This window comes from Scyliorhinus canicula, chromosome 2 (genome assembly GCF_902713615.1).
Source record: "Scyliorhinus canicula chromosome 2, sScyCan1.1, whole genome shotgun sequence".
Classification (NCBI taxonomy): domain Eukaryota; kingdom Metazoa; phylum Chordata; class Chondrichthyes; order Carcharhiniformes; family Scyliorhinidae; genus Scyliorhinus; species Scyliorhinus canicula.
Window position 1 is genome coordinate 289,296,238 of NC_052147.1, and position 22,021 is coordinate 289,318,258.

General features: G+C 48.1%; 1 protein-coding gene across 1 annotated transcript in view; it reads left to right on the forward strand.

Annotated features, from left to right (window-relative positions):
* Positions 1 to 22,021, forward strand: part of xrcc5 (X-ray repair complementing defective repair in Chinese hamster cells 5) — a 333,072-nt gene that overhangs the window by 141,022 nt on the left and 170,029 nt on the right. Inside the window, exon 9 of the mRNA XM_038790233.1 lies at positions 17,131 to 17,243. Within this exon, the coding sequence (XP_038646161.1) occupies positions 17,131 to 17,243 (113 nt within the window). The remainder of the gene's footprint in view (positions 1 to 17,130; positions 17,244 to 22,021) is intronic.

Sequence of the window (22,021 nt, forward strand, 5' to 3'; positions counted from 1 at the left end):
TGAATATAAATCTAATGTGCTTCTGTTTGAAGGATTTGTTAAGTCTTTTGGATGTGTAAAGGAACAGTTTGCAGGATCGGTTTCAGAGCCATTTTCTGAAGTTCAAACTCTCTCTCTCTATTTTTTCCCCTGACCTGTAGCTCCCTTTCTCTTTCTTTTTGTTCTGCTAGGGCTATTCTTTCTTTTCTCCTTTCTTCTCTCTCCTTTTCTTTTTCCTCTCTCTCTCTTTCTTTTTCCTCTCTCTCTCTTTCGTATTCAAGCTGCTTTAATCCTTTCTCATGTTCCATTTGTTTAATTTGCAACTGAATTTTTGCCATTTCCAATGAGTCAAACTGTATCTCAGGCAATTTTAAATGCTTAACCACCGCCATAATTACCTCATGTTTTCGCATTTTGTCAGGTAATGTTAACTGCAATGTTTTTGCCAAATCTAATAGTCTGCTTTTCGTCTCTGTCCGTAAGGTACTGCGTGTGACAGTCTCCACCCCCAAAAACGTCTGAGCCTCTGAAAGAGCCATTGTCCACAACACACTTAAACTAAACTACCACACCGGAAAAGCAACAATCCTTCACTATCTTTAAGTTTACAAAAGCCAATCCAATAGATAGACTTTTATATCCCCCTCGAGCCCCCAATTGTTATGGGAGAGATGTTGTCAGAACCCCAAAATGTATCATGGAGTTCAACCAACCCCCACCTTTAATGAATTGTTGCTTTTGAAGCACACGTCTTGTTCCCCAGCTGTAGTATTACAATTATGGACACGTGGTTTTTAAAACAAAACAATGTTTATTCCATGAACTCAAATTAACCTTTTAAATAAACATTGGATCTCTTAACACCACTTACTTCAAAGATAACCTCAAAAATATTACAACACTACCCAATCCTGCAAACTGTTCCTTTAAACATCCAAAAGACTTAACAACCATTCAAAAACAGATATGAGGTTACATTCAATATATTTATAGTTTTTGGATTTGCCAACATCAACAGACTAGCTTGGTGTTTCTTCCTGCAGCTCTCAGCAAAACACACAGACACTCCCAGCTGCTCTCTCAAACTGAAACGAAAAACCCAGAACTAACCTCAAAATGGCTGAACTGAGCTCAGCTCCACCCACTCTCCGACATCACTATTTTTTTACCTGGGATAATGGAACGCTACTCCTCTCACCCTGAATTCCACATATTACCACCTTTTCTGGCAACATTCTTCCCAAACTACATAATTCCTCATCTCTCACCATTAAAGATTGACTAGCTCCTGTATCTCTTAAAATTGGACTTCTTCACCTGCTCCTCCTGACACACATGAGTAAACTTTACCCACACAAGTAAATTCTTTGAAGACATCTGGCACCTTCTTATCAATCACCTCTTGAACAGGCTGTACAATCGTTTGCACCTCCTTCGCTTCCCTTGGGCTTTCCTTTACCACTCTAACAAATCCCACTGTCTTATCCTGTTTTACTACATCAGGCTTCCCAGTGCTTTTCTTCAACCACCAACACTGTGACTTTACATGGCCTAGTTTATTACAGTGAAAATATTTGAAACTTTTCATTTCTTTTCCACCCTCCTGGATTTCATTTTTAATCTGAGGTATACTCTATTGTCTCTCATCAGATCACCTTTACCACTTGAGTATTTCTCATGTCCCCAGTTTCAATCACTCACCGGCTGAAACTGTTTTCGGAAACCAAACTTTGACCAAAATTCATAATCATCTGCCATTTCTGCTGCTAATCTCGCAGTTTTAGAACATAGAACATAGAACATTACAGCGCAGTACGGGCCCTTCGGCCCTCGATGTTGCGCCGACCTGTGAAACCATCTGAAGCCTATCTGACTTACACTATTCCACTTTCATCCATATGTCTATCCAGTGACCACTTAAATGCCCTTAAAGTTGGCGAGTCTACTACTGTTGCAGGCAGGGCATTCCACACCCCTACTACTCTCTGAGTAAAGAAACTGCCTCTGACATCTGTCCTATATCTACCACCCCTCAATTTAAAGCTATGTCCCCTCGTGTTGGTCATCACCATCCGAGGAAAAAGACTCTCACTGTCCACCCTATCTAACCCTCTGACTATCTTGTATGTCTCTATTAAGTCACCTCTCAGCCTTCTCCTCTCTAATGAAAACAACCTCAAGTCCCTGAGCCTTACCTCGTAAGACCTTCCCTCCATACCAGGCAACATCGTAGTAAATCTCCTCTGAACCCTTTCCAAAGCTTCCACATCCTTCCTATAATGTGGTGACCAGAACTGCACGCAGTACTCCAGGAGCGGCCGCACCAGAGTTATGTACAGCTGCAGCATGACCTTGTGGCTCCGAAACTCAATCCCCCTACTGATAAAGGCTAGCACACCATATGCCTTCTTAACAGCCCTATTAACTTGGGTGGCAACTTTCAGGGATTTATGTACCTGGATGCCGAGATCTCTCTGTTCATCTACACTACCAAGAATCTTGCCATTAGCCCAGTACTCTGCATTCCTGTTACTCCTTCCAAAGTGAACCACCTCACACTTTTCCGCATTAAACTCCATCTGCCACCTCTCAGCCCAGCTCTGCAGCTTATCTATGTCCCTCTGTATCCTATAACATCCTTCAGCACTATCCACAACTCCAGCGACCTTTGTGTCATCTGGAAATTTACTAACCCATCCTTCTGCGCCCTCTTCCAGGTCATTTATAAAAATGACAAACAGCAGTGGCCCCAAAACAGATCCTTGCGGTACACCACTAGTAACTGAACTCCAGGATGAACATTTGGCATCAACCACCACCCTCTGTCTTCTTTCAGCTAGCCAATTACTGATCCAAACCGCTAAATCACCTTCAGTCCCATACTTCTTTATTTTCTGCAATAGCCTACTGTGGGGAACCTTATCAAACGCCTTACTGAAATCCATATACACCACATCAACCGCTTTACCCTCATCCACCTGTTTGGTCACCTTCTCAAAAAACTCAATAAGGTTTGTGAGACATGACCTACCCTTCACAAAACCATGTTGACTATCGCTAATCAACTTGTTCTTTTCAAGATGATTATAAACCCTATCTCTTAACCCTCTGCTCTTCCACATGAATTCTCACTACATCAGGAATTGAATTTTTAAACTCCTCCAAAAGTATAATTTCTCTGAGAACTTCATACGTTTGGTCTATTTTCAAAGCCCTTATCCACCTATCAAAATTACTCCGTTTGAGCCTTTCAAATTCCATGTATGTTTGGCCAAATTCTTACCTTAAATTTACAAACCTTTGTCTGTAAGCTTCAGGCACTAGCTCATCTGCACTTAAGATGGATTTCTTCACCTCCTCATACGTTCCAGATACCTCCTCCGGTAGCGATGCAAACACTTCACAAGCTCTACCTACCAGCTTTGTTTGAATTAGTAACACCCACACGTCCTGTGGCCATTTCATTTGTTTAGCTACATTCTCAAATGAAATGAAAAAGGCTTCCACTTCCTTCTCGTCAAACCTTGGCAATGCTTGGACATATTTGAATAGATTCCTACCAAGCCTTCCACTTTGACGCTCTTTCTCACTATCCTCATCACTATCCTCCAACTGTACGTTTCCCTTTACATCTGCCAATTTTAACTGACTGTCTTGTTTCCTGGGATTTTTCCGGATTGTGTCAAGGTCGCAAAGTCACAGGTTAAGACAAGAGGAGAAATCAAAGAGTGAAGATGAAGTTGAAGTGCAATTATCAGAAAAGATTTTTGATCAGATGGTTGAAAAAGAACATGAACAGGTGGAGGATGAGGCAGATTTTGTGGTTCAGGAAAATTGGCGGAGTTACAATAGAAAGATGTAGAAATAAAACGGATATATCAGAAAGCATATACGGAAGAGGAATCTGAGAATCAGAGTGTTAATAAGCTTCAGGCACTAGCTCATCTGCACTTAAGATGGATTTCTTCACCTCCTCATACGTTCCAGATACCTCCTCCGGTAGCGATGCAAACACTTCACAAGCTCTACCTACCAGCTTTGTTTGAATTAGTAACACCCACACGTCCTGTGGCCATTTCATTTGTTTAGCTACATTCTCAAATGAAATGAAAAAGGCTTCCACTTCCTTCTCGTCAAACCTTGGCAATGCTTGGACATATTTGAATAGATTCCTACCAAGCCTTCCACTTTGACGCTCTTTCTCACTATCCTCATCACTATCCTCCAACTGTACGTTTCCCTTTACATCTGCCAATTTTAACTGACTGTCTTGTTTCCTGGGATTTTTCCGGATTGTGTCAAGGTCGCAAAGTCACAGGTTAAGACAAGAGGAGAAATCAAAGAGTGAAGATGAAGTTGAAGTGCAATTATCAGAAAAGATTTTTGATCAGATGGTTGAAAAAGAACATGAACAGGTGGAGGATGAGGCAGATTTTGTGGTTCAGGAAAATTGGCGGAGTTACAATAGAAAGATGTAGAAATAAAACGGATATATCAGAAAGCATATACGGAAGAGGAATCTGAGAATCAGAGTGTTATTACCGTAAAAGTGATGTCTTTTTGAAACTGGTAGCGGACAAGAAATCCACAGTTTGTAGTTTTGCCAGTGGGGATAAAGTTTTAGTGTTGTTACCAGTGGTAGGGGAGCCTTTAAAAGCTAGGTTTTGTGGACCGTATTAGATTGAAAGGAAATTAAGCGAGGTGAATTATGTGGTTAAAAACACCAGATAGAAGGAAGACTCACTGAGTGTATCATGTGAATATGCTTAAAAGGTACTTTGAAAGGGAAGGAGAGAAAAAGGAGGTTTTAATGATTCTAACTCAAAGTGACGAACCAAATCCAGATGACTGTGAATTTGACATACCTCTAATTAAATTGGAAAATGAGGATGTTCTTAAAAATATGGATGAATTGTTAAGTTACCTTCCAGAGGAAAAACAAACTGACCTGAAAGAGTTATTGATATCACATGGACAAGTTTGTAGAGATAAATTGGGAAGTACTAAAATGGCTATACATGATGTAGATGTGGGAAATGCTGTTCCGATCAAACAATATCCATCCAGACTTAATCCTTTAAAATTGGCACAAGTTAACAGAGAGATTGAGAGTATGCTGAAAAATGGCATAATTGAAGTGGGTTGCAGCCAATGGAGCTCACCCATAGTGATGGTACCTAAACCAGACGGTACCCAACGGTTGTGTGTGGACTATCAAAAGGTGAATGCAGTTACAAGAACGGACTCTTTCCCTACCCCACGTATGGAGGATTGAATTGAGAAAGTGGGACAATCTGCTTTTATTTCCAAATTGAATTTACTGAAAGGTTACTGGCAAGTACCTTTATCTGAAAGGGCGAAGGAAATTTCAGCTTTTGTGATTCCAGATGGCATACCAGTTCAAAGTTATGCCATTTGGCATGAAAAACGCCGCAGCAACATCTCAACGGTTAACTAATACAGTCGTTTCAGGATTACCCCATTGTGCGGTGTACATCGATGATCTGGTAGTTTTCAGCCAGACATGGAAAGAACATTTAAAACATCTGAGGGAGTTATTTGATCGACATCAGGAGGCGGGTTTGGTGGTAAACCTAGCCAAAAGTGAATTTGGAGAAGCCCAAGTCACTTTCCTTGGCCATACAATCGGACAGGGTCGAATGGTCCCAAGGGATGTGAAAACAAAAGTTATTGGGGAGTTCCCAATACCCTCGACACGACGGGAAATAATGCGGTTTCTTGGTATGAGTGGATTTTACCGGAAATTTGTACCAAATTGTAGCAGTGTGGTCGCTCCACTGATGGACTTGCTCAAGAAGCGTAACAAATTCCAGTGGACAGCGGAGTGTCAACAGGCATTTGACGGTCTGACGGCTGTGTTAACCACTGCTCCTGTGTTAGCCATCCCAAATTATACCAAACCATTCAAAGTGACTGTTGATGCGAGTGATGTGAGTGTAGGTGCGGTGCTTCTACAAGACGACGACAAAGGGCTAGAGCGGCCTGTTGGTTATTTTTCAAAGAAGTTGAATTCTCACCAGAAAAAGTATTCGACGATTGAGAAGGAGACTTTGAGTTTGGTGCTGGCTTTGCAACATTTTCACATTTATGTGACAAGCAATCCATCTGACACCATTATATATACTGATCATAATCCTTTGACATTTTTGGAGCGATTCCGGAATAACAATGCCAGGCTGTTTTGCTGGAGTTTATTGTTACATCCATTTAATTTAAAAATAGTACATGTGCAGGACGGTAAAATGTGATAGCCAATGCTTTGTCACATAGAACATAGAACGATACAGCGCAGTACAGGCCCTTCGGCCCTCAATGTTGCACCGACATGGAAAAAAAACGAAAGGCCATCTAACCTACACTATGCCCTTATCATCCATATGCTTATCCAATAAACTTTTAAATGCCCTCAATGTTGGCGAGATCACTACTGTTGCAGGTAGGGCATTCCACGGCCTCACCACTCTTTGCGTAAAAAACCCACCTCTGACCTCTGTCCTATATCTATTACCCCTCAGTTTAAGGCTATGTCCCCTCGTGCTAGCCATCTCCATCCGCGGGAGAAGGCTCTCGCTGTCCACCCTATCTAACCCTCTGATCATTTTGTATGCCTCTATTAGGTCACCTCTTAACCTTCTTCTCTCTAACGAAAACAACCTCAAGTCCATCAGCCTTTCCTCATAAGATTTTCCCTCCATACCAGGCAACATCCTGGTAAATCTCCTCTGTACCCGTTCCAAAGCATCCACGTCCTTCCTATAATGAGGCGACCAGAACTGTACGCAATACTCCAAATGCGGCCGTACTAGAGTTTTGTACAACTGCAACATGACCTCATGGCTCCGGAACTCAATCCCTCTACCAATAAAGGCCATGACACCATAGGCCTTCTTCACAACCCTATCAACCTGGGTGGCAACTTTCAGGGATCTATGTACATGGACACCGAGATCCCTCTGCTCATCCACACTACCAAGAATTTTACCATTAGCCAAATATTCCGCATTCCTGTTATTCTTTCCAAAGTGAATCACCTCACACTTCTCCACATTAAACTCCATTTGCCACCTCTCAGCCCAGCTTTGCAGCTTATCTATGTCCCTCTGTAACCTGCAACATCCTTCCGCACTGTCTACAACTCCACCGACTTTAGTGTCGTCTGCAAATTTACTTACCCATCCTTCTGCGCCCTCCTCTAGGTCATTTATAAAAATGACAAACAGCAACGGCCCCAGAACAGATCCTTGTGGTACGCCACTCGTAACTGAACTCCATTCTGAACATTTCCCATCAACCACCACTCTCTGTCTTCTTTCAACTAGCCAATTTCTGATCCACATCTCTAAATCACCCTCAATCCCCAGCCTCCGTATTTTCTGCAATAGCCGACCGTGGGGAACCTTATCAAACGCTTTACTGAAATCCATATACACCACATCAACTGCTTTACCCTCGTCCACCTGTTCAGTCACCTTCTCAAAGAACTCGATAAGGTTTGTGAGGCATGACCTACCCTTCACAAAACCATGCTGACTATCCCTAATCATATTATTCCTATCTAGATGATTATAAATCGTATCTTTTATAATCCTCTCCAAGACTTTACCCACCACAGACATTAGGCTCACCGGCCTATAGTTACCGGGGTTATCTCTACTCCCCTTCTTGAACAAAGGGACCACATTTGCTATCCTCCAGTCCTCTGGCACTATTCCTGTAGCCAATGATGACCTAAAAAATCAAAGCCAAAGGCTCAGCAATCTCTTCCCTGGCTTCCCAGAGAATCCTAGGATAAATCCCATCAGGCCCCGGGGACTTATCTATTTTCACCTTGTCCAGAATTGCCAACACTTCTTCCCTACGCACCTCAATGCCATCTATTCTAATAGCCTGGGTCTCAGCATTCTCCTCCACAATATTATCTTTTTCCTGAGTGAATACTGACAAAAAGTATTCATTTAGTATCTTGCTTATCTCCTCAGCCTCCACACACAACTTCCCACCACTGTCCTTGACTGGCCCTACTCTTACCCTAGTCATTCTTTTATTCCTGACATACCTATAGAAAGCTTTTGGGTTTTCCTTGATCCTACCTGCCAAAGACTTCTCGTGTCCCCTCCTTGCTCGTCTTAGCTCTCTCTTTAGATCCTTCCTCGCTTCCCTGTAACTATTAAGCGCCCCAACTGAAACTTCACGCCTCATCTTCACATAGGCCTCCTTTTTCCTCTTAACAAGAGATTCCACTTCTTTGGTAAACCACGGTTCCCTCGCTCTACCCTTTCCTCCCTGTCTGACTGGTACGTACTGATCAAGAACACGCAATAGCTGTTCCTTGAACAAGCTCCACATATCCAGTGTGCCCAACCCTTGCAGCCTACTTCTCCAACCTACACATCCTAATTCATGTCTAATGGCATCATAATTGCCCTTCCCCCAGCTATAACTCTTGCCCTGCGGGGTATACTTATCCCTTTCCATCACTAATGTAAAGGTCACCGAATTGTGGTCACTGTCTCCAAAGTGTTCACCTACCTCCAGATCTAACACCTGGCCTGGTTCATTACCCAAAACCAAATCCAAAGTGGCCTCACCTCTTGTTGGCCTGTCAACATATTGTGTCAGAAAACCCTCCTGCACACATTGTACAAAGAACGACCCATCCAATGTACTCGAACTATATCTTTTCCAGTCAATATTAGGAAAGTTAAAGTCTCCCATAACAACTACCCTGTTACTTTCGCTCTTTTCCAGAATCATCTTCGCCATCCTTTCCTCTACATCTCTAGAACTATTAGGTGGCCTATAGAAAACTCCCAGCAGGGTGACCTCTCCTTTCCTGTTTCTAACCTCAGCCCATACTACCTCGGAAGAAGAGTCCCCATCTTGCATCCTTTCTGCCACCGTAATACTGTCCTTGACTAGCAGCGCCACACCTCCCCCTCTTTTGCCCCCTTCTCTGACTTTACTAAAACACCTAAACCCCGGAACCTGCAACAACCATTCCTGTCCCTGCTCTATCCATGTCTCTGAAATGGCCATAACATCGAAGTCCCAGGTACCAACCCATGCTGCCAATTCCCCTACCTTATTTCGTATACTCCTGGCATTGAAATAGACACACTTCAAACCACTGACCTGAACACTGGCACCCTCCTGCGAAGTCAAATCTGTGCTCCTGACCTCTCTACTCTCAATCTCTCGCACCCCAAAACTACAATCCAGGTTCCCATGCCCCTGCTGAATTAGTTTAAACCCCCCCAAAGAGTACTAACAAATCTCCCCCCCAGGATATTGGTGCCCCTTAGGTTCAGATGTAGACCATCCTGTCTATAGAGGTCCCACCTTCCCCAGAAAGAGCCCCAGTTATCCAGAAATCTGAATCCCTCCCGCCTGCACCATCCCTGTAGCCACGTGTTTAATTGCTCTCTCTCCCTATTCCTTGTCTCACTATCACGTGGCACGGGCAACAACCCAGAGATAACAACTCTGTTTGTTCTCGCTCTGAGCTTCCATCCTAGCTCCCTAAAGGCCTGCCTGACATCCTTGTCCCCTTTCCTACCTATGTCGTTAGTGCCAATGTGGACTACGACTTGGGGCTGCTCCCCCTCCCCCTTAAGGACCCGAAAAACACGATCCGAGACATCACTTACCCTTGCACCTGGGAGGCAACATACCAAACGTGAGTCTCTCTCGCTCCCACAAAATCTCCTATCTGTGCCCCTGACTATTGAGTCCCCAATTACTAATGCTCTGCTCCTCTCCCCCCTTCCCTTCTGAGCAACAGGGACAGACTCCGTGCTAGAGACCTGCACCCTATGGCTTACCCCTGGTAAGTCGTCCCCCCCACAAGTATCCAAAACGGTATACTTGTTACTCAGGGGAACGACCGCAGGGGGTCCCTGCACTGACTGCTTCTTCCCAGTCCCTCTTACAGTTACCCATCTATCTCCAGTCTTTGGTGTAACTACTTCCCTGAAGCTCCTATCTATGACCACCTCTGCCTCCCGAATGATCCGAAGTTCATCCAACTCCAGCTCCAGTACCATAACTCGGTCTTGTAGGAGCTGGAGCTGGCTGCACTTCCTGCAGGTAAAATCAGCAGGGACACTAACGGCATCCCTCACCTCAAACATCCTGCAGGAGGAACATTGCACTACCTTCCCTGCCATCCCACTTAATTTCAACCAAGTTCTGGTAAACAAATATAAAACAAATAAAAAATAAAAAAAAATAATAATATAATATAGCACTTACCTGCTCACACCAATGGGTCTTATTATTAGGTTAGAGGAGGAGGGCGGGTGGGAGACACTACACGTGTAGTGTCTCGGGTATCCTCTCCACCAGAATTTATTGGCTAGGAGAAAATCCTTCCCAGAAGTCCGCGCGTCGTACTTCCGGTTCCCGCCTTATATTATCTTTGCTCCCACTGGCACCCCGCCGCTCTTATCTTTTCAATGTCCCAGCTGTCTTACCTCTCGCGCTCTTTTCAATGTCCCTGCTGTCTCTCCTCTCTCGCTCTTTTCAATGTCCCAGCTGTCTTACCTCTCGCGCTCTTTTCAATGCCCCTGCTACTCTCCTCTCGCGCTGTTTTCAATGTCCCTGCTGTCTCTCCTCTCTCGCTCTTTTCAATGTCCCAGCTGTCTTACCTCTCGCGCTCTTTTCAATGCCCCTGCTACTCTCCTCTCTCGCTGTTTTCAATGTCCCAGCTGTCTTACCTCTCGCGCTCTTTTCAATGTCCCTGCTGTCTCTCCTCTCGCGCTCTTTTCAATGTCCCGGCTGTCTTACCTCTCGCGCTCTTTTCAATGTCCCAGCTGTCTCTCCTCTCGCACTCTTTTCAATGTCCCAGCTGTCTTACCTCTCGCGCTCTTTTCAATGTCCCTGCTGTCTCTCCTCTCGCACTCTTTTCAATGTCCCATCACGAATGTGATGAATGGAAGGATTTCGGTTGGAGGAAGAAGAATGGGAAAGATGGACTTTATTATTATGCCTGTTTGTGTGTGTTGTTTTTTAAAAGCTAAAACGTATATTTACTCTGTGCATTTCTTACTGGATGGTGCAAAAGTGAAAATGAAACCATCTTGAAGTTGATGGTTTATTTTTTTTTCTTGGGGGGGAGTTGTCATGTGAGACTGCCTTGAAGAATTGGATGTTTAAGAAATGTAACTTTAAGAAATGAAGCTGATCATATTACTGAAGTGATGTCACAGGGGGGAGCTGAGCTCACTTCTGCTTTTTGGGAGTTTTAGTTTCAGTTTGAAGAAAGCTTGGGTGTGGCTGTGAGCTGCATTGCTGGTGATCTCTGCCATGAAATGAAATGAAATGAAAAAATGAAAGGGAAATGAAAATGAAAATCGCTTATTGTCACGAGTAGGCTTCAATTAAGTTACTGTGAAAAGCCCCTAGTCGCCACATTGTGGCACCTGTTCAGGGAGGCTGGTCCGGGAATTGAACCGCGCTGCAGGCCTGCCTTGGTCTGCTTTCAAAGCCAGCGATTTAGCCCAGTGTGCTAAACCAGCCCCTGAAGGACTACCTCTTAATCCTTTGGTGTAATCGGAATTGTAAAAAGGTTTCAGTATTGAATATAAATCTAATGTGCTTTTGGTTGAAGGATTTGTTAAGTCTTTTGGATGTGTAAAGGAACAGTTTGCAGGATTGGGTAGTGTATTATTTTCGGGGTTATCTTTGAAGTAAGGGGTGTTAAGAGACCCAATGTTTATTTAAAAGGTGAATTTGAGTTCATGGAATAAACATTGTTTTGATTTAAAAACCACGTGTCCATAATTGTAATACTACAGCTGGGGAACAAGCCGTGTGCTTCAAAAGCAACAATACATTAAAGGTGGGGGCTGGTTGAACTCCATGATACATTTTGGGGTTCTGAAAACACCGCTCACATAACAAAAGGAAGTGTCTCTCTATCTTCATTTTAGAAGCTGTTTCCAGACTACTTGATAACTCAAAAGAGATAACTGCTTTCTATAAGGAATTCAAACCTGCTGTTTGGAAAGGAAATGAGTATCAATCCCGAGTCTTAAAGACAGTAAGAGTGTTGTGTGCTGGGCCGCACCTTTGAAAAGGTTTTTCTGGTGTATGGGATCTTGTTATTAAATTGGAACAGTTAAGGGGGAATTCATTAAGGGTTATATATAGATTACTGGAGCTATGTGGGGTCTTTCTGTTTGTAGTTGATAAAAATGCTTACTGTGTGTGTTTAGAAAAATGTTGACTAAATTCATAGAATAAAGTTTTTTTTTTATTAAAAGCGCCGAAACCTCTGTTGAATAACATCTGCAAGGCAGGCCCTTGTGCTCATTGTAACCAAAATCAATAAACAGTTGTAGGTCAGGTGAACTCTATAATATACTTTGGTGTTTTCTAAACCCTGGCCCATAACACTAAGTAGAGAAGATGTGTGGAGAGAAGCAAATTACTGCAGATGCTGGAATCTGAAAGGAAAGGGAAAATGCTGGAAAATCTCAGCAAGTCTGGCAGCATCTGTAGGGAGAGAAAAGAGCTAACGTTTCGAGTCTGATGACTCTTTGTCAAAGCTAACAGACTGAGAGAGTGGGAAATATTTACACTGTGGAGAGAGAATGAAAGATGAGTCATAGCCACAGAAATCCAGGGAAACTGGGTGCTAATGGCCACAGATACCAAGAGGAAAGAGTGTTAATGGCAGTCCCCAGAGGGGACAAAAGATGTGAAAGGTCAAACAGCAGAGAAACTAACATCAGAGGATGAACTGTAGGTGTGCGGGGAGGGGAAGGGGGAAGCAAAGAGGAGAAAGGTGCAGGAAAGGTGGATAAGATTGGGGGGGGTAGAAATTAAATATATATTAAGAAAGAATGAATTGGTAAAAGACAGTTAACATGAAATGAAAACAAATGGGTCGAGGTGGGGCGGATCATCTGAAGTTGTTGAATTCGATGTTCAGGCTGGAAGGCTGTAGCTGCCTAACCGGAAGATGAGATGTTGTTCCTCCAGTTTGCATTGAGCTTCACTGGAACATTGCAGCAGGCCTAGGACAGAAATGTGGGCATGGGAGCAGGGTCTTGTGTTAAAATGGCAAGCAACGGGAAGGTCAGGATCCTGAATATGCACAGACCGAAGATGCTCAGCAAAGCGATCACCCAGTCTGCGTTTGGTCTCTCCGATATAGAGGAGACCACACTGGGAGCAGCCAATGCAATAGATCAGATTGGAAGAGATGCAAGTGAAATGCTGCTTAACCTGGAATGAGTGTTTTGGGCCTGGGATGTTAAGCATGGAAGAGATAAAGGGGCAGGTGTTACACCTTGTGCGATTGCATGGGAAGCTGCCATGGGTGATCGGAGAGGTACATAGAACATAGAACGATACAGCGCAGTACAGGCCCTTCGGCCCACGATGTTGCACCGACATGGGAAGTCAAAAACTAAAGGCCATCTAACCTACACTATGCCATTATCATCCATATGCTTATCCAATAAACTTTTAAATGCCCTCAATGTTGGCGAGTTCACTACTGTTGCAGGTAGGGCATTCAACGGCCTCACCACTCTTTGCGTAAAAAACCTACCTCTGACCTCTGTCCTATATCTATTACCCCTCAATTTAAGGCTATGTCACCTCGTGCTAGCCACCTCCATCCACGGGAGAAGGCTCTCACTGTCCACCCTATCTAACCCTCTTAACCTTTTTTAATGCCTCTATTAAGTCACCTCTTAACCTTCTTCTCTCTAACGAGAACAACCTTAACTCCATCAGCCTTTCCTCATAAGATTTTCCCTCCATACCAGGCAACATCCTGGTAAATCTCCTCTGCACCCGTTCCAAAGCTTCCACGTCCTTCCTATAATGAGGCGACCAGAACTGTACGCAATACTCCAAATGCGGCCGTACCAGAGTTTTGTACAGCTGCAACATGACCTCATGGCTCCGGAACTCAATCCCTCTACCAATAAAGGCCAACACACCATAGGCCTTCTTCACAACCCTGTCAACCTGGGTGGCAACTTTCAGGGATCTATGTACATGGACACCGAGATCCCTCTGCTCATCCACACTGCCAAGAATTTTACCATTAGCCAAATATTCCGCATTCCTGTTTTTCTTTCCAAAGTGAATCACCTCACACTTCTCTACATTAAACTCCATTTGCCACGTCTCAGCCCAGCTCTGCAGCTTATCTATGTCCCTCTGTAACCTGCAACATCCTTCCACACTGTCTACAACTCCACCGACTTTAGTGTCATCTGCAAATTTACTCACCCAACCTTCTGTGCCCTCCTCTAGGTCATTTATAAAAATGACAAACAGCAACGGCCCCAGAACAGATCCTTGTGGTACGCCACTCGTAACTGAACTCCATTCTGAACATTTGCCATCAACCACCACCCTCTGTCTTCTTTCAACTAGCCAATTTCTGATCCACATCTCTAAATCACCCTCAATCCCCAGCCTCCGTATTTTCTGCAATAGCCGACCGTGGGGAACCTTATCAAATGCTTTACTGAAATCCATATACACCACATCAACCGCTCTACCCTCGTCTACCTGTTCAGTCACCTTCTCAAAGAACTCGATAAGGTTTGTGAGGCATGATCTACCCTTCACAAAACCATGCTGACTATCCCTAATCATATTATTCCTATCTAGATGATTATAGAACATAGAACATAGAACATAGAACGATACAGCGCAGTACAGGCCCTTCGGCCCTCGATGTTGCACCGACATGGAAAAAATCTAAAGGCCATCTAACCTACACTATGCCCTTATCATCCATATGCTTATCCAATAAATTTTTAAATGCCCTCAATGTTGGCGTGTTCACTACTGTTGCAGGTAGGGCATTCCACGGCCTCACCACTCTTTGCGTAAAAAACCCACCTCTGACCTCTGTCCTATATCTATTACCCCTCAATTTAAGGCTATGTCCCCTCGTGCTAGCCACCTCCATCCGCGGGAGAAGGCTCTCGCTGTCCACCCTATCTAACCCTCTGATCATTTTGTATGCCTCTATTAAGTCACCTCTTAACCTTCTTCTCTCTAACGATTATAAATCGTATCTCTTATAATCCTCTCCAAGACTTTACCCACAACAGACGTGAGGCTCACCGGCCTATAGTTACCGGGGTTATCTCTACTCCCCTTCTTGAACAAAGGGACCACATTTGCTATCCTCCAGTCCTCTGGCACTATTCCTGTAGCCAATGATGACATAAAAATCAAAGCCAAAGGCTCAGCAATCTCTTCCCTGGCTTCCCAGAGAATCCTAGGATAAATCCCATCAGGCCCCGGGGACTTATCTATTTTCACCTTGTCCAGAATTGCCAACACTTCTTCCCTACGCACCTCAATGCCATCCATTCTCAGCATTCTCCTCCACAACATTATCTTTTTCCTGAGTGAATACTGACGAAAAGTATCCATTTAGTATCTCGCTTATCTCCTCAGCCTCCACACACAACCTCCCACCACTGTCCTTGACTGGCCCTAATCTTACCCTAGTCATTCTTTTATTCCTGACATACCTATAGAAAGCTTTTGGGTTTTCCTTGATCCTACCTGCCAAAGACTTCTCATGTCCCCTCCTTGCTCGTCTCAGCTCTCTCTTTAGATCCTTCCTCGCTTCCTTGTAACTATCAAGCGCCCCAACTGAAACTTCACGCCTCATCTTCACATAGGCCTCCTTCTTCCTCTTAACAAGAGATTCCACTTCTTTGGTAAACCACGGTTCCCTCGCTCGACCCCTTCCTCCCTGCCTGACTGGTACGTACTTATCAAGAACATGCAATAGCTGTTCCTTGAACAAGCTCCACATATCCAGTGTGCCCAACCCTTGCAGCCTACTTCTCCAACCTACACATCCTAAGTCATGTCTAATGGCATCATAATTGCCCTTCCCCCAGCTATAACTCTTGCCCTGCGGGGTATACTTATCCCTTTCCATCACTAACGTAAAGGTCACCGAATTGTGGTCACTGTTTCCAAAGTGCTCACCTACCTCCAGATCTAACACCTGGCCTGGTTCATTACCCAAAACCAAATCCAATGTGGCCTCGCCTCTTGTTGGCTTGTCAACATATTGTGTCAGGAAACCCTCCTGCACACATTGTACAAAGAACGACCCATACTGCGTATGGTGGAGGAGTGGACTAGATTGTCTCGGAGGGAACGGTCTCTCCGGAATGCTGACAGAGGGAGTGAAGAGAAGATGTGTTTGGTGGTGGCATCACGCTGGAGCTGGCGAAAATGGCGGAGGATTATGCTTTGAATACGGAGGCTGGTGGGATGAAATGTGAGAACGATGGGGGACTCTATCCTTGTTCTGGGAGGGAGTGGAGAGATCAGTTCAGTCCATAAGAGGGTCATTCAGGAGTCTGGTAACAGCGAGGAAGAAGATGTTTTTGAATCTGTTAGTGTGATTTTGCAGAGTTTTGTATCTTTTATAACCCCAAACTGGTGCTCTGCCTTGCTGCTTTATGGCCCTGATCTTATGGCCCAAACCTTGCTCCTTCTATCCACTTTGATAGCCCTGAACCGTTCTGTGTATCTCGCCATTTTATTGCCCCAAACCCATTTTCTCTCTTGCCACTTTTATGGCACGGATTGGTTTCCTTCTCCCCACTGGAGGGGCTGGTTTAGCACACTGGGCTAAATCGCTGGCTTTGAAAGCAGACCAAGGCAGGCCAGCAGCACAGTTCAATTCCTGTACCAGCCTCCCTGAACAGGCGCCAGAATGTGGCGACTAGGGGCTTTTCACAGTAACTTCATTGAAACCTACTTGTGACAATAAGCGATTATCATTTTATTTCATTTCACTTTTTGGCCCCCGAAACTCATCCTTCTCGCCCCTTTTTTTCCCCCAAGCTCTCATTCTCTTGCCACATTTATGGCTCCAAACTCTCATTCCTTTTTGTCACTTTTATGGCATCCAAGAAAATAAAATTGCAGGGCGACAAGAAAATGGTGAGTTTCACATATTGAGAGCCAGCATGGGAGTGAGCGACTGAATGGCATCTTTCTCTGCAGTAACCTTTCTATCATTCCAATATGATCTTATGTAGCCTAGCATCAAATTTCATGAGGTGACTTGGAATGTTTTAGATTGCTAATGACACTGTATAATTTCAAATGATCTTTCAGGATTCCGCTATGGTAGTGATATTATTCCATTCTCACAAGTGGATCAGGAACAGATGAAGTATAAAACAGAAGGCAAATGCTTCAGAGTTCTCGGATTTACCAAGTCAGCACAAGTAAGCAGCAGTTAGTAAAGTATCTGTTGTGTGTTCCTCATGTCACAATAGCTGATCTTTTGATATTTTTTAATAAATATTTTAATTAAAATTTCCAGTTTGCAAACATAAAAATTCAACCAGATTCATCTGATATACCAGAAAATATCCCCCTCCGCTCAAACCAACCACCAATTTAATTTTTTTAAATTTAGTGAACAGTTTCCAGAATGTGGATAGTGCTGAAGGATGTTATAGGATACAGAGGGACAGAGATACGCTGCAGAGCTGGGCTGAGAGGTGGCAGATGGAGTTTAATGTCGAAAAGTGAGAGGTGGTTCACTTTGGAAGGAGTAACAGGAATGCAGAGTACTAGGCTAATGGCAAGATTTTTGGTAGTGTAGATGAACAGAGAGATCTCGGCATCCAGGTACATAAATCCCTGAAAGTTGCCACCCAGGTTAATAGGGCTGTTAAGAAGGCATATGGTGTGCTAGCCTTTATCAGTAGCGGGATTGAGTTTCGGAGCCACAAGGTCATGCTGCAGCTGTACATAACTCTGGTGCGGCCACTCCTGGAGTACTGCGTGCAGTTCTGGTCACCACATTATAGGAAGGATGTGGAAGCTTTGGAAAGGGTTCAGAGGAGATTTACTAGGATGTTGCCTGGTATGGAGGGAAGGTCTTACGAGGAAAGGCTCAGGGACTTGAGGTTGTTTTCATTAGAGAGGAGAAGGCTGAGAGGTGACTTAATAGAGACATATAAGATAGTCAGAGGGTTAGATAGGGTGGACAGTGAGAGTCTTTTTCCTCGGATGGTGATGACCAACACGAGGGGACATAGCTTTAAATTGAGGGGTGATAGATACAGGACAGATGTCAGAGGCAGTTTCTTTACTCAGAGAGTAGTAGGTGTGTGGAACGCCCTGCCTGCAACAGTAGTAGACTCGCCAACTTTAAGGGCATTTAAGTGGTCACTGGATAGACATATGGATGAAAATGGAATAGTGTAGGTCAGATAGGCTTCAGATGGTTTCACGGGTCGGCGCAACATCGAGGGCCGAAGGGCCCGTACTGCGCTGTAATGTTCTATGTTCTATGTTCTCAACCATTTCTGTCCAACAGTTGACAGTATTCCAACCTTTTCAACCCCTCCCCCCACAAATCTAAAAGAAACCACAGGGAATCCCAATGTCCTACCCTCCCCCTAACATCTGATGGTGACCTACTCTCTGAAATAGGACATCAACGGCTGCGTCCTGAGGTAGAATCCTCCAGCCCCCTGCCCGTTTTTTTCTCAGTGTAAAAATACTATCAGGTCACAGAGTCATAGATATTTACAGCATGGCAACAGGCCCTTCGGCCCAGCTTGTCCATGCCTCCAGCCAGGCTGCTGCACTGGGACTGGGCCTCCAGCCAGGCTGCTGCACTGCGACAGGGCCTCCAGCCAGGCTGCTGCACTGGGACAGGGCCTCCAGCCAGACTGCTGCTCTGGGACAGGGCCTCCAGCCAGGCTGCTGCAGTGGGAGAGGGCCTCCAGCCGGGCTGCTGCACTGGGGCAGGGCCTCCAGCCAGGCTGCTGCACTGGGGCAGGGCCTCCAGCCAGGCTGCTGCACTGGGTCAGGGCCTCCAGCCAGGCTGCTGCACTGGGACAGGGCCTCCAGCTAGGCTGCTGCACTGGGACAGGGTCTCCAGCCAGGCTGCTGCACTGGGACAGGGCCTCCAGCTAGGCTGCTGCACTGGGACAGGGCCTCCAGCTCGGCTGCTGCACTGGGACAGGGCCTCCAGCCAGGCTGCTGCACTGGGCAGGACGAGAGCCTCCAGCCCGGCTGCTGCACTGGGCGGGGCGAGGGCCCCCAGCCAGGCTGCTGCACTGGGACAGGGCCTCCAGTCAGGCTGCTGCATTGGGACAGGACCTGCAGTCAGGCTGCTGCACTGAGACAGGGCCTCAAGCTAGGCTGCTGCACTGGGACAGGACCTCCAGCCAGGCTGCTGCACTGGGACATTGTCTCCAGCTAGGCTGCTGCACTGGGACAGGGCCTCCAGCTAGGCTGCTGCACTGGGACAGGGCCTCCAGCTAGGCTGCTGCACTGGGACAGGGCCTCCAGCCAGGCTGCTGCACTGGGACATGGCCTCCAGCCAGGCTGCTGCACTGGGACAGGGCCTCCAGCCAGGCTGCTGCACTGGGACATGGCCTCCAGCCAGGCTGCTGCACTGGGACAGGGCCTCCAGCTAGGCTGCTGCACTGGGACAGGGCCTCCAGCCAGGCTGCTGCATTGGGACAGGACCTGCAGTCAGGCTGCTGCACTGGGACAGGGCCTCAAGCTAGGCTGCTGCACTGGGACAGGGCCTCCAGCCAGGCTGCTGCACTGGGACAGGGCCTCCAGCCAGGCTGCTGCACTGGGACAGGGCCTCCAGCCAGGCTGCTGCACTGGGACAGGGCCTCCAGCCAGGCTGCTGCACTGGGAAGGACAGGGCCTCCAGCCAGGCTGCTGCACTGGGACAGGACCTCCAGCCAGGCTGCTGCACTGGGTGGGATGAGGGCCTCCAGCCAGGCTGCTGCACTGGGACTGGGCCTCCAGCCAGGCTGCTGCACTGGGGCAGGGCCTCCAGCCAGGCTGCTGCACTGGGTGGGATGAAGGCCTCCAGCTAGGCTGCTGCACTGGGCAGGACGAGGGCCCCCAGCCAGGCTGCTGTACTGGGACAGGGCCTCTAGCCAGGCTGCTGCATTGGGACAGGGCCTCCAGCCAGGCTGCTGCATTGGGACAGGGCCTCCAGCTAGGCTGCTGCACTGGGACAGGGCCTCTTGCAGGGCTGCTGCACTGGGACAGGACCTCCAGCCAGGCTGCTGCATTGGGACAGGGCCTCCAGCCAGGCTGCTGCACTGGGACAGGGCCTCCAGCCAGGCTGCTGCACTGGGTGGGATGAGGGCCTCCAGCCAGGCTGCTGCACTGGGACAGGGCCTCCAGCCAGGCTGCTGCACTGGGGCAGGGCCTCCAGCTAGGCTGCTGCACTGGGTGGGAAGAGGGCCTCCAGCCAGGCTGCTGCACTGGGCAGGAAGAGGGCCCCCAGCCAGGCTGCTGCACTGGGACAGGGCCTCCAGCCAGGCTGCTGCACTGGGACAGGGCCTCCAGCCAGGCTGCTGTACTGGGACAGGGCCTCCAGCCAGGCTGCTGCACTGGGACAGGGCCTCCAGCCAGGCTGCTGCACTGGGACAGGGCCTCCAGCCAGGCTTCTGCACTGGGACAGGGCCTCCAGAGAGGCTGCTGCACTGGGTGGGACAGGGCCTCCAGCCAGGCTGCTGCACTGGGACAGGGCCTCCAGCCAGGCTGCTGCACTGGGACAGGGCCTGCAGCCAGGCTGCTGCAGTGGGACAGGGCCTCCAGCCAGGCTGCTGCACTGGGACTGGGCCTCCAGCCAGGTTGCTGCACTGGGTGGGACAGGGCCTCCAGCCAGGCTGCTGTACTGGGACAGGGCCTCCAGGTTGCTGCACTGGGCGGGACAGGGCCTCCAGCCAGGCTGCTGCACTGGGTGGGACAGGGCCTCCAGCCAGGCTGCTGCACTGGGACAGGGCCTCCAGCCAGGCTGCTGCACTGGGACAGGGCCTCCAGCCAGGCTGCTGCACTGGGACAGGGCCTCCAGCCAGGCTGCTGCACTGGGACAGGGCCTCCAGCCAGGCTGCTGCACTGGGACAGGGCCTCCGGAGAGGCTGCTGCACTGGGTGGGACAGGGCCTCCAGCCAGGCTGCTGCACTGGGTGGGACAGGGCCTCCAGCCAGGCTGCTGCACTGGGACAGGGCCTCCAGCCAGGCTGCTGCACTGGGACAGGGCCTCAAGCTAGGCTGCTGTACTGGGACAGGGCCTCCAGCCAGGCTGCTGCATTGGGGCAGGGCCTCCAGCTAGGCTGCTGCACTGGGACAGGGCCTCCTGCCGGGCTGCTGCACTGGGACAGGGCCTCCAGCCAGGCTGCTACAGTGGGACAGAGCCTCCAGCCAGGCTGCTGCACTGGGCGGGGCGAGGGCCCCCAGCCAGGCTGCTGCACTGGGACAGGGCCTCCAGTCAGGCTGCTGCATTGGGACAGGACCTGCAGTCAGGCTGCTGCACTGGGACAGGGCCTCCAGTCAGGCTGCTGCACTGGGACAGGGCCTCCAGCCAGGCTGCTGCACTGGGACATGGCCTCCAGCCAGGCTGCTGCACTGGGACAGGGCCTCCAGCCAGGCTGCTGCATTGGGACAGGGCCTCCAGCCAGGCTGCTGCACTGGGACAGGGCCTCCAGCCAGGCTGCTGCACTGGGACAGGGCCTCCAGCCAGGCTGCTGCACTGGGTGGGATGAGGACCTCCAGCCAGGCTGCTGCACTGGGGCAGGGCCTCCAGCCAGGCTGCTGCACTGGGTGGGATGAGGGCCTCCAGCTAGGCTGCTGCACTGGGCAGGACGAGGGCCCCCAGCCAGGCTGCTGTACTGGGACAGGGCCTCTAGCCAGGCTGCTGCATTGTGACAGGGCCTCCAACCAGGCTGCTGCACTGGGACAGGGCCTCCAGCCAGGCTGCTGCACTGGGACAGGGCCTCCAGCCAGGCTGCTGCACTGGGACAGGGCCTCAAGCTAGGCTGCTGTACTGGGACAGGGCCTCCAGCCAGGCTGCTGCAGTGGGAGAGGGCCTCCAGCCGGGCTGCTGCACTGGGGCAGGGCCTCCAGCCAGGCTGCTGCACTGGGGCAGGGCCTCCAGCCAGGCTGCTGCACTGGGTCAGGGCCTCCAGCCAGGCTGCTGCACTGGGACAGGACCTCCAGCCAGGCTGCTGCAC